At 38.9% G+C, this 12,561-nt stretch overlaps 1 protein-coding gene across 27 annotated transcripts in view; it reads right to left on the reverse strand.

Annotated features, from left to right (window-relative positions):
* The window catches only part of INPP4A (inositol polyphosphate-4-phosphatase type I A), a 119,997-nt gene that overhangs the window by 36,596 nt on the left and 70,840 nt on the right, over positions 1 to 12,561 (reverse strand). For 17 of the 27 annotated variants that reach the window (XM_021412738.1, XM_021412708.1, XM_021412699.1 and 14 more), the window contains 9 exons: positions 11,934 to 11,997; positions 10,401 to 10,616; positions 9,537 to 9,581; positions 7,914 to 8,032; positions 7,690 to 7,806; positions 5,307 to 5,386; positions 2,995 to 3,148; positions 1,746 to 1,836; positions 1,037 to 1,184 (listed from right to left, as the gene is read on the reverse strand). In XM_021412738.1, the coding sequence (XP_021268413.1) occupies positions 1,037 to 1,184; positions 1,746 to 1,836; positions 2,995 to 3,148; positions 5,307 to 5,386; positions 7,690 to 7,806; positions 7,914 to 8,032; positions 9,537 to 9,581; positions 10,401 to 10,506 (860 nt within the window). In that variant the 5' untranslated portion in view covers positions 10,507 to 10,616; positions 11,934 to 11,997. The remainder of the gene's footprint in view (positions 1 to 1,036; positions 1,185 to 1,745; positions 1,837 to 2,994; positions 3,149 to 5,306; positions 5,387 to 7,689; positions 7,807 to 7,913; positions 8,033 to 9,536; positions 9,582 to 10,400; positions 10,617 to 11,933; positions 11,998 to 12,561) is intronic. The other 10 variants (XM_021412752.1, XM_021412801.1, XM_021412794.1 and 7 more) reach the window with 1 other exon arrangement.

Genomic DNA, 12,561 nt, shown 5'->3' on the forward strand with positions numbered 1-12,561 from the left:
TAATGAATAGGAGCTTCTGAAGGTACTGTGAGGAAAGCTGCAGAGAACCAGAGATATAAAATAAACAATGAATAACTCATATCTAAAGATGTAAGGGCACATCTCAAGGCCTCTTCAAAACAAGTGTAGCAAGACAGCTATGCAAGATGCATCATTCTTTCCCTACAAGTCTAAGACCTTAAAGGCCCTAAAACAACTGACCTTACTCCTTAGCAAGTACATATTTCTAAAAAAACAAAACACAACAGCATATAAAATCCCTGTGAACTTTAGAAACTCAAGCAGTCGTCATGCAGAAGTTTTTTCCATACATGACAATTTTCACTGCCATCTTCTTGTGAAAAGTTATCATTTTTGCAAAACACGAAAATGCTTGCCACCACTGCAGACTACTTCTGCCTGCTCATACGGATTAACATTTGATTTTCTTTCACAGCATCTCAAGAGACAGAAATGCATTAATATAGGACACTGAGAGCACTAAACAGCTTTATTTTTAGTTAAGGTCAGGCTTAATTAGGCCCCTAGGAGGGGGATTAAAACACAGCTAAAAATCGAATACCCAAAAATAAGACTAAAATTCTTTTACCACCCCAAAGGAAATGCTGTTTTTGTTTTTGAAGAACACATAAATCACTCCACATGATCCTCTGCAAACCACAGCCTACAAATGTAGGGAAGTAAAACTCATAAATGCGTATGCTGCCTTGAAGAGTGATGAATACATCAAAGAGAACAGATAACCCCTACATGCAGATAACTGCACCACGACCCTAACTGTTCATTCTGCCAACAGTTCTCTTCCATCAGCACATCTGTATGCTCATGTTATCTCATGCTCAAGCCCAGCCCCCACATTCTGACATAAAATCTTGTTCACTGCAACAGCTCAGTCAGCAAGGAGCTGCTTGTACTATTTTTTCCTCAGTGCCTCTGTACTTTAACACAGTTATATTACTTATATATATGCCTTGGTAACTCAGTGACAGCCACATCCCTGCTGTGTAACCGCATATGCAAACCAGCGTGGGCTCACCTTGCTGCATCTTCTTCTAGAAGAAGCTTCACGAATTGCCTGGGTATGTGCAGTGACAGCACACTCTCAGCCATTTGCTCCAAGATTCTCAGGTGGTTTCCATCAGTGGTGGGGAAACGATACATCCGGCAAATGGCACCGCCAAACACTGAGGCATTAAAACCATGTTATTTATGCACAGGGTTTAAGATAAAAGTGTACAAAATCTATCCAAGATATATATTTTTGAAGGGAGTGGATTTGATTCACTAACATGCTGTAACATACTGATATACAGATCCAGTTTAACTAGGCATCAGCCTAGCTTTTCCAAGCACACACACTGTGCAGTGACCACTCTTCTAGCATTCACATGAAAAGCTTCCCAATGATTGAAAACACCAGTAAGGAAATATAACACAGATTCAACTTCTGAGCTTCTTTTATTACACACTGTGCATTTCCAACCCTGCTTAGGAATAGCAAATTGTATGGAAAACTTTATGGTACAGTCAACTGAATGAAAAAAAGTGTTGCTTTTACTACAGAAAATGGTAGTGCAGATGATAAAATAATTTGTTCTTGCAAGATCTCTAAATGGCTGCTCAGTCAGCAACCTGTTTCTATTCAAACAAAACATCTGCTTAAACACCCCTGGGGCCAAAAGCAGAGAGCAAGAGCTTAACTTTTACATACACTGAAATCCTACTTGTTACAGCCCACCGCTTACCAGATTTCAGTAGTGCATCCTTCCGTAATGAAGCATATTTGGATCTGATTCCTAAAGATTCTGTTAAACTTTCATCAACGGGTAACACAGTCTAAATAAAAACAAACAAAAAAAGAAAGAAAGAAAGAAAAACTCAGTGCCAGGGATGGTATGTTGTATGCCAAGGGTCATACAGTGACGATCCTTCTACACAGACTTAAAGGGAACATTCAACACAAAGTTATATTTAAAATATATGTTTAAAAAATACTATACATATATTTTCTGTGGACAAAATCTATCACTGGTTGAAATAACAAATCCACTTAAACACTGCAGGTCAAGCATCCTTATTTAATTCTACTGCGCAGTTTGAAATGTTGTAGAAAATTTTATCCAGACCTCCAACTACTTCATAAAACCGTAGAATGGCCTGGGTTGAAAAGGACCATAATGATCATCTAGTTTCAACCCCCCTGCTGTGTGCAGGGTCGCCAACCACTAGACCAGGCTGCCCAGAGCCACATCCAGCCTGGCCTTGAATGCCTCCAGGGATGGGGCATCCACAACCTTCGTGGGCAACCTGTTCCAGTGCATCACCACCCTCCGAGTGAAGTTAGTGTAGCTCACGTTAACGTAGCTCACAGTCTTCAAAGCTGCTCCAGCAATATATGCCCTAATACATGTCCACTATAGGTTTGGCCTAATACAAACTGATCCTAACATATATTGTGACTGTGGTACATGGGTATGGCTGCAATTATCACCACTATCTTCTGCACACAAGATTTACAGAATTAAGCATATGTCTAGGTTGAGAAATTCCTAGACCTGCACTCAGACTTCTTTTTCAGATCACACACAAAAAAAACCCAATATTAAAGTAACCTGTACAGTTTAACTAAAAACCTTTAAGGTATTTCTTTTAAATACAGTTGCCTGTGAAAGTTTCCACACTTGAAACTGCTTATGGCTTCACCAGTGTGGCAGGTACGCCAACAAACAGTACTACAAACCTATTCTGATGAAAGCCGTAAGCACTTGAAGTTAAAGCTCAAATCACTGTAAACTTAATTTTTCTCCAAGACTTTAATCCCAAATATGAGCAACAAGAGATCCTTTAGGCTGCTCTTCACAGTACTTTGAAATTGGAAAATCCTAATAAATAACAAAACGGACAGGGAAGTTGACAGCAGATTTCAACACAGTTTATTTCAATGCAGGCAATAAAACTGCATCTTTCTGAAGCTGCTATAAGGTTTATACTCACCCTTCCATTAATTGTATCAGGTGACCTTGTCACTGGAGGCCTTTGGTCAGTTTTTTCCTCCATTTGCCATCCAATAACTGTAATGTTACCTACACGGTCACTTTCAGCAGACCTGCAACAAATACTCTGCGTTGAAATTTTTTTGGAGGTGGACCTGTTTATCAACAAGGGAACACTTATAAAAGACTATTAATCTTTGAATTTCATAAACATTTTAAATAGGAATCTTTGCAACTTGATTTTATATAATCTTACAATAAACTGTTTAAATAAGAAAATGCTCTCCTCGTTGCTTAGGTATATACTGTACAGACCTCCTAATAGAAGGCAATCTAAACTTATGTGTGTGCCAACACTTCTGTAAAACCAGAAAGAGGTCAGATTTTACAATTAGTTTCTCATAGTGAAAAAAATACATATATTGTCAACATCCTGGAGTTCATCAAGCACAGCATTGCTTCCTCAATAGAAGAAAGAACACTGAAGTGGGGGATCATTCTGGACATCAGGGAGGTGCATGGAAGCAAGCGCCAAGAACACCCAGGGACCTTGGCCACTAACATCTGAGCAGCTGCACAGCAAGAAATGACAACTTTCTTCCTGACCTTTCCAGATCAGCAACAATCTCACTGCTGGGGATGGATGGATATTGAGTCCACATAAACATATGTCTGAGGAAGGACGGAAGGAGAGTGGGAGGGAGTATGAGAGTACAGTAAAGCAAAAGCTCTAACCTTGCCGGTTCTTAAAAAAAGAACAGTACCCAGATCTACATTTACGTTGTCTCTGCCATTTACTCTTTCTCATCCATGACACAGAATAATTTTGGCAAAGATTTATATTATTAATTGAAGATAGATTCTGAATGGTATTTTAAGATTGCTTATGTTTTAAAATACGCTGGGAAAACCGAGATAAAAAAATAATAAATCCCTGGAAAACACAACACTGGAGGGGTAAATGAAATAAACATACAAGACTACAAGAAAAGGTCTAAATATCCAATTCCAGTGTGTTCAGTGTCTAAACAGACATTGTTTAGCATTCAGATAATACACCTGAAGGATAACACGACAATGAAAAGACATGTATGCATCACACACAGTTATAATAAGAATAGATCTGATATCAAAACAAGCCCATTTTCAACTTAGTCATGAAAGAATAAATCTAACAAAATAACCACATTTTTGATACAAACATGAAACTTCTGCCATCACATTCTTCCTCTTTTTCACCCTCATCTTTACACTTAGGATAAATTAAACTATTTCACTCATTATACTGCTGATGCCTATTCTGACTCACTTCCTTCATCTGCTCCCCTTGCTAAATTATGCTAACTTTTTTCTTTACAACACATTGCAGAAAAAGCTCTGAACTTTACTCATCTCTCCTCTTAGCATAAACAGCTTTGTTTGTGTTCACATTTTGGTTAGCTGTGTCCGGGTTAAGCAATTCTAGTGCTGATAACGTTTATACTACAAATGCTGTCTTCTTCAGTCTCTCTTACGATGCTTTTGCCATTCAATTGATTTTACCTTGTCTTCTCTGACAAGGATTCCTGTTCTGCTTTTAAGACATGTTACTACAATGCACTTTTACACATCAGGACTCTCAATGTCATTTTGCTTTCCTCATTCTTCTCCAAGTCTCCACTTCATCCCACATTGGATTTCATGTATTACCTTCGGGATGAGTTTTCAGACTCCCACTCTCTTTTTCATTTCCTCCTGAGACACACTCTTTCCACAAAAGCTTCCAATATTAATCAAATGAGAAAATTACAGCAGTCAATGTTGCTATAATATGACTCATCCTATTTCTAGCTCATACTGATAAATATGTTTAGATAAGCAAGTGTTAAAGTAGTAAAGAGAGCCTAGATTTATCTATTTAAATCAATCTATTCCAAATAGGCAAAATAAGCCCGTTTTGACAGGTTCTAGTCTCCCTACCACAGGCTCTTCATACGCTAGCATAGTTAAAAACGCTCTATTTTGCCACTCTCCACACACACATATGCTGAGCTCATAGGACAAAATGAAAAAAATGAAATTGGTCTTAATATTTTTGACTTGTAGAAATAGAACCAATATCTAACACAATTCACCATGTTTGAAAAGGCCTCATTCCACAAGTTTTAGCTATCATGCAATACAAAGTATTTTTTTTTACCCTTAATAGTAGCCTACAACTTAAAAACAAAAAAATAAAAACAAAGTTTTCATCCTGTTTCATGGAGAACTTACACTGCATCTTAATCATGTGTTCAAAGTGATAATTCCTAAACAGAGAAGAACATTACAAACCTTAGTGTTAAGTGCAACCTGTGATTCTTCTCTTGTAGAAGTTCTTTTACAGTGAACATCCCAGAACCCAACAGATACATCTGGAAAGGAAATGATTACCAGAGCTGTAATTATTTACTTTGCAACAAAGAAAGCCTTTGTCCACAGCACCAAAGTCCAAAATAAAATTACTAGGCACAAAAGTCTTCAGAGATTCAACAAGGCCAAGTGCAAAGTGTTGCACTTAGGTCAGAGTAATCCCAGATGTGTACAGACTGGGAGAAGAACTCATTGAGAGCAGCTCCACGGAAAAGGAATTAGGGCTCCTGGTGGACAAAAAGGTGGACATGGGCCAGCAGTGTGCGCTTCCACTTCAGAAGGCCAACTGTATCCTGGGCTGCATCAACAGAGGGGTGGCTAGCAGGGAGAAGGAGGGGACTGTCCCCCTCTATTCTGCCCTTGTGAGGCCCCATCTGGAGAACTGAGTCCTGTGCTGATGCCTCCAGCACAAGAAGGATGTGAAGCTGTTGGAGAGGGGCCACAAAGGTGATCAGAGGGATGGAATACCTCTCCTGTGAAGAGCAGCTAAGGGAGCTGGGCTTGTTCAGCCAGGAGAAGAGAAGGCTCTGGGGAAACCTTACTGCAGCCTTCCAATACTTAAATGCAGCTTAAAAACAGAAGGGAGACTGACTTTTTACATGAGTGACAGGGCAAGGGGAAATGGTTTTAAACTGAAAAAGGGGAGATTTAGATTAGATATTAGGAGGAAATATTTCACCCGGTGGGTGGTGAGGTGCTGGCACAGGCTGCCCAGAGAAGCTGTGGTGCCCCATCCCTGGAGGTGCTCAAGGCCAGGTTGGATGGGGCCCTTGGCAGCCTGAGCTGGTGGGGGCAGCCCTGCCCATGTCAGGGGGTGGGGCTGGGTGGACTTGGAGGTTCCTTCCAACCCAAACCATTCTGTTATTCCATGAAAGTATGAAGACAAAAATCTAATTTAATAATGTCCATACATAACTAGTTAAAAACCTTTGAAATATAAAAAGTTTAGTAGTTTATAGGAAATCATTTTTTCTGCTTGTGGACAATAAGTCCTTTTCCCCCCCTAAGATTTAAGAGAAAGCACCTCAATACATACAAGTTTAGGCACTGTGATACAGGAACACTGAAAGCAATGACTCAATGGAACTCAGATTGACTAGGTCAGCACTTCATAGCCCCTCCCTGACCCAAACTTAGCTCCTTGCAAAGAACATGCCTCTTCAGGAGATATTCATTTTTCTTCAGATCCTCCCCATGAAGCACAATACAGAGGACAGCCCTGCTGCTTCTGAGGGACCATGAGAAAGCAAGCACATTGGACCTGAATTAGTATTCTGTCTGGTTAACTGCCTGAGCAAAAATGACCCGAACTGCCCACAGACCCAAGCAGTTTCAAGGGAGAGTTGGCACTTAGGTATTTTTTTTCTATAAGGCAGCAAATCTTACCTCTGAACAAAACGACTAAGAGATAAGGGCAGGGGAATTGCTAACGGCAATGCAAAGACATTATTTCCCTGAAACTTTTTTTGCTCCTGTTATCTGCCTTGCCATCTTCCAGAAGAAAATGACTATGATTAAGATAAGGGCAACCTTGCTGCAGAAAAACCTTATTTGAGAAAATCACATAGGTTGCTCTGAAAGTGATGCCTCTTATTTATTTCCACGGAAACTTCAACAGATACAAAGAGCACAATAACGCTATTTGGTAGAGCAAATTCTCAGCTACAAAGCACTCTTTTCCAACACAGTCACCACCATTAGCTATGCATTTTCACCAGCAATGAACAAGAGACTGCATGCTGTGCTCATAAAAACCCACACCAGCAGAGGCGATCCACTGTCACCATCGCCACTGCTGAAACGCACCACCTGCTGCCTCACTGTGCTCACAGCCACTGTTTGGTCCCCATCAGCACTCACCAAGTGTCAAACATCAATGGGTGCAATTTTTTCCACATGGAGGAATTCAATGACATACCTTTGCTCCATACAAACTTCAACATCAGACGCCGTTGTGTCTGACTGCCCCTCTGCTGCCATCTGTTGCACAGCAACAAAACGTAAAGGAATATTGCTGGCAAAGTTCAACCTCTACTGCCATACCACCAACATCCACCTCTGGCTTTGTGGGCCAACATAATAAAATAGGATGCCTTACTTTTGGAGCAGTCCTCATGGCAACATTCCCCACTCTTCTAAGTCCATCTTGTGGTATTCATTCCTCTTCCCCTACCCATCTTATTTGCTCTAGGATCAGTGCTACTACCTCTTTCTTTCTGCCACAAAACTCGCTAGTTTTATCTCATTGCTTCTCATTTGCTTGTTCCACACCGACTGGGGAGGCAACAGAATGAAGAATACTTACTGTTCCCTGAGATCTGTCTTTGACATCGTACACGGAGAGTTTGATTTGTGTCATTTGATTGATAAGAGAGTCTTGGAAAAAGGCAATGCTGCTTAGGAAGATAGGATTACTTGTTCCCTGTAACCATAAACAAAAAAGGCAGAAAATAACGCAAGGTGGTATTTGTTAGGAGGAAATGCTTCCTGTGTTAGCTTCAAATTTAAATTTAATACCTCACCACTTACCTCAATAATTTCTGTCTGTGCATGCTTCGTCCAGAATGCCTGAGGAGGTGTAGTTACACTCACCGCTACAAAACTATTTGGTTTTCGATCTAGTGATGGCGTTAGCAGCTCACTGCAAGCTTTAAGTACATAATGGAGAAACACATTTAGATTCACAGTCTTTTCCACACTGCTGTAAGACTTTACATTTTTTTAAAGCATGTAATATATCCTGAGCAATAAAGCCACAAAGGGCCTAGTATTCAGTCTACCAATACACTATAAAGGCAGACATCACTCACCTTAGCGCAAGCAAACAGTAAACATACAGTCAGATCACTCTCACTCAAAGCTGTACAACTGTAATTTAAAGCTGTTCTCCTCTAACACCTGCCCATCCATCCCTCTGGCACAGCTCATTAGAACAGTCTACATGCAGAGATGTTCCACTGGGAATATCATGAGCATGGCTGCATTTTATCTGAAGTTATGCTCCATTAAGCCCATTACCAAATGGTATTCTGCCATGGAGAGCCAAAAGGAGTCCTTGAATGCTGATCAAGCAACGCTACTACGCTGAGAACTAGCTTGCAATTGCAAAAGGACAGTAATTTATCTCCTCTAACATGACGCTGAGATTATAACTGCTGGGAAGGGACTACAGTGAGTAGGAAACAACTACCAAAATTTCCAGTGAGTGACTACACAGCTACGTTGAAATTCAAAGCTAAATTCTGTCTACTTGGATACAGCTGGTTCGGCTCTGCTTCAGCTAAGTGTGCAAGTTAATTTTGAGTTTACTTTTGCAAGAAAAATGTTTAAATGTACACTGAACAGCTTTGAAGCTCTGTGTATTCATTGATTTATCTGAAAATATTTAAAATATCTTATTCAGTTCTGAGATATTCTAGTTAAGATTATTATTCATAAACTCAGTTGTGAGTAATTGTGTTATTTTTTTTAATTTTCATTTCAAACACATTGGCAAGAGTAGAAACTTCCAAATATCCAAATACAATTAGGCCAAGAAAATCATGCTGCAGTTAAAAATGTGGACAGAATTTTGATGAGGAAAACATTTCTCACTTATTCTTTAAGTGAGGCGAGTCAAGTTTCCTGCCCTTGTTTAAGCATCCCTGAAATTAGGTCACTGCTGAATCTCACATTATCACTTGACAGCAAAGATCACAGGAAAGAAGGTACTTGTAATAGTTGGTAACTTTTAGAAAATACTGTCTTAAAATGGCATTTCTACCTAATACTCAGTTTGCTTGAAGACCTAAACTGTTGGTATACTGAGAGGGAGGACAGTTTCACAGTATTTTCACAAAGACTGAATGTACATTCAAAAATAACATTAACATAGTAAAGGTTTAAAATTTTATAGGACAGATGATTTAACTACAGACTTTTAAAAACATCACAAAATCAAACTACTGGCTATCTATCAAAAGATACTGTATAGGCAGCAAGAAAGCTGTACCGTATCTCCATGAGAATCACAGCAAAGTTTCCATCCTCACTACATGAAAGGAACTTCGAAATCAAAAATTTAAAAATATAAACAAATCCAAACATAATCAACAGCACATATAATCAAAATCAGCATAATTCTAAGTAATCATAAAAAAACACTAAACCCACCTAAACTGAACTCTAAAATCGGCTCATCTGGATCCTGAATATTCCCTATAAACCAGAAAAATTAACACAAGATTAGCCAAGCATTGTTGTGAGCCCCTCCTTGAAGTTGCAGTTACAGAGGAAGAAAATAAATTTGATAGAAAATATTAACATCTTTCATTTAATCAGCCATGAATATTTAATATATTCATTAGCTAATATTTGATTCCTAAAAATGATTTGAAAAACCTGAGATTATCTAATTCAACAAAACATTTTAAGACAATGACTAAAATATGCAGAACCACACAAGATTATATGGAACATGGGAACACAAAATACCAAATCTCAGTGGAAAACAAAAGGATTAATGCTATTTAGTGTCTGAGCCACTATTAGCTCCAAATTATTAAATCAGATACATCTCCTCAGCGATTAGTGAACAAGAAGCTGGAAAATACCTGCCTCTCTCACTAATCAAATAGTCTCCAGGGATTACAGTGCTAATTTACTCAACATAAAAAATGAAGGGAAATAAATTTCAGTTTCCTGAACTCTCTTGAAAATTTTATACAATGTCAAACTAGGAGGTTGCCAAGACTCTTCCTAGATAACCTTGACATTCTTTTGTTTTTTCCCCCTATCTCTTATTTTCCACTGATAACTATACAAAACCTAGTTTTTTTTCCCTTTCCTATTCAATTTTAGTGCTTTGTCTGCTTTGAAAATGACAATTTTAAGACTATATTTTCAATACAAATCCTTTTTTCCATTCACTCCAGTCACATCTAAATCTTCTAGCAACGGAAATTAAAAAACCAGTGATGTTAGTAGAAGGTAGATTCTGAAAGGGCAATAAACAATAGCTGACACGAAAGTACGTACCTGCTAGAGAAAGGCCTAGCATGTCCGAGGTCACATCAATGGTGGAGGCCCGTTGCATAGTGCGGGATTTTGCACCATGGCGGGGACTGTGTTCTCTTGCTGTCATTTTGTCATGAAGAAGCCTTTTCTTGCTGCTTGGCTTTACTGATGTTTGTTTTATGGAGTAGGAGAGTGCAGCAGGTTGTCTCCAACTGCTATTCCTCTAACATTACCACGCTAAGTAATAAAGAGAACAAAAACATACACCAGGAATTTAGGCTACTATCTGTTACTGCTCTTTTTAACACCAGCAAACTTACTGCCATAAAATTGCCTCAAGCCATCCAAATAAAGTGCTCAGAGCAGACCCAATGCTCCGTAACTCAATGTGTATAAATCATATATCTGGAGCATTTTACTGGAAATTGTTGAAGACTGTACCACATGTAAGAAAGGCTCCTCTGTCAGAGAATGGGGGTTGAGAGACTCGTTAACAGACCAGCTGCTCTTCTCCTTTGTCTAAGTTATTAAATCATCCTTAACGAAGTTTCCTGGTTTTCATAATCCCCAGGGAGTACAAGTAAATTCATCAGATGGGGCCCCTTGTCTGTAGAGGTAGGACAAGGGATTAGGACAAAGGGACAATGCCTTGGCAGAACATGGAACAAAAGGGCAGGAAATGTTGTTAGTGTCAGCAAACTTTTTCTAGGCCCTACTGCCATGAGAGAGGGATATTGAAAACTATAAATAAAACCTTCCAGGACAGAGCAAGGCTGAAATTCTGGGATGGTGATATAAAGAAAAAGCAAAAGAGGATGACTGCTGATGTAGCACACAGCAGCATTCGTGCTTTTCTCCAGTGTTCCTGGAGATTCCACAGCCTCTTTGGGTAACCTGGTTGTTCCAGTGTTTGATCACTCCCAGTAAAAAAGTTTTTTATCTTTTCTTCTTCTTCCAGTGTTTAAGTGGTAAAGTAGCTAGAGAACCATTGGTATTTCTGGTTTAGTATTGAATGTCCGAAGAACAGGTCAAATAAAACTTCCATCAGAACTTCTTGACAGTTTCAAAGTCCTTTCATTTTTCTATTTTTTCTTCCTTCTTTCAGCAATAGGCCTTCTTTGATTTGGTCTTTATATAATTTAATATTTAATGGCTTGTAAGTTCATTAAATGAACTTGCCTAAAGAAACAACAGCTATAAAACATGCTGGCTGAGATTCGGGCAGGATGCAACAGCCCCTTCCCTCAAATCCTATAAATACCTTATTAGAGAATAATTACCACATTCTCATAGCTACAGGTCAGACAGCAGTTAGGTGAAAGAGTCTGTTCTTTTAGCCAGATTCTCTACACTTGATGACATCCTTAAAAAGGCTCAGGCTTTGAGAAGTTAGAAGAAGAGGCAAACACTTTCTTTTCTGAAATGATTTCTATCTAAATATTACTGAGTGTAATCCTTTTCCAAGTCTAAGTCCTCAACTATTCCTTTAAATTAAATTATTAATCACCTAATGATACGTTCTTAACAGCAATAGCTTATATTGTCCATACTTACAAGAGGGCTCTTCTCCTCATGTGTGGATGGATTTTGCATACCATAACATCGATTAAGTCCACTCCTAGAAATAAACAAAATAATCAGTGTGAATAATCAGTCTTTTATACAGTGTAAATCACTGCCAACAAAGAATTACCATTAACTAAATATTCCAGTTCTGATTACTAGCTCATACATTAAAGTTTACTGAAAACTAAGAGCAACAGAACTGGTAAATACAGAAGAGCATCATCCTCTGATGAATCTAACTCAGCGCAATCATAATAATAACAAGCGAGAGCAGGAACACAAAGAAATAAAAGCTTATGCTGGAAAAGGACAGACTTCAGGTCAGCATTTGGTAAGTGGGTGGAATGGCTATAAGAAACATACGTTAAAATGCTTACAGAATAGCTTGCTGCCATTAAGGAAAACGAGTGTATGTGATATGTTGAGAATGAGACAGCTCTTGTTACTACAGTTGCTTTGCTACTAGTAAACTTCCAAATTTCTACCATCGTGAAGACAGATCGTGTAAAGTAGTCAAAAACATAGAAATTCACAAGACCCAGGATGTAGGGCTGGTTTTCCACTGGGTGAAGTTACTATGTGAGGGAGGCTTCAATGAACAGCTAGCAGTAAGCAC

The sequence above is a fragment of the Numida meleagris genome, chromosome 1, assembly GCF_002078875.1.
Source record: "Numida meleagris isolate 19003 breed g44 Domestic line chromosome 1, NumMel1.0, whole genome shotgun sequence".
Taxonomy (NCBI): domain Eukaryota; kingdom Metazoa; phylum Chordata; class Aves; order Galliformes; family Numididae; genus Numida; species Numida meleagris.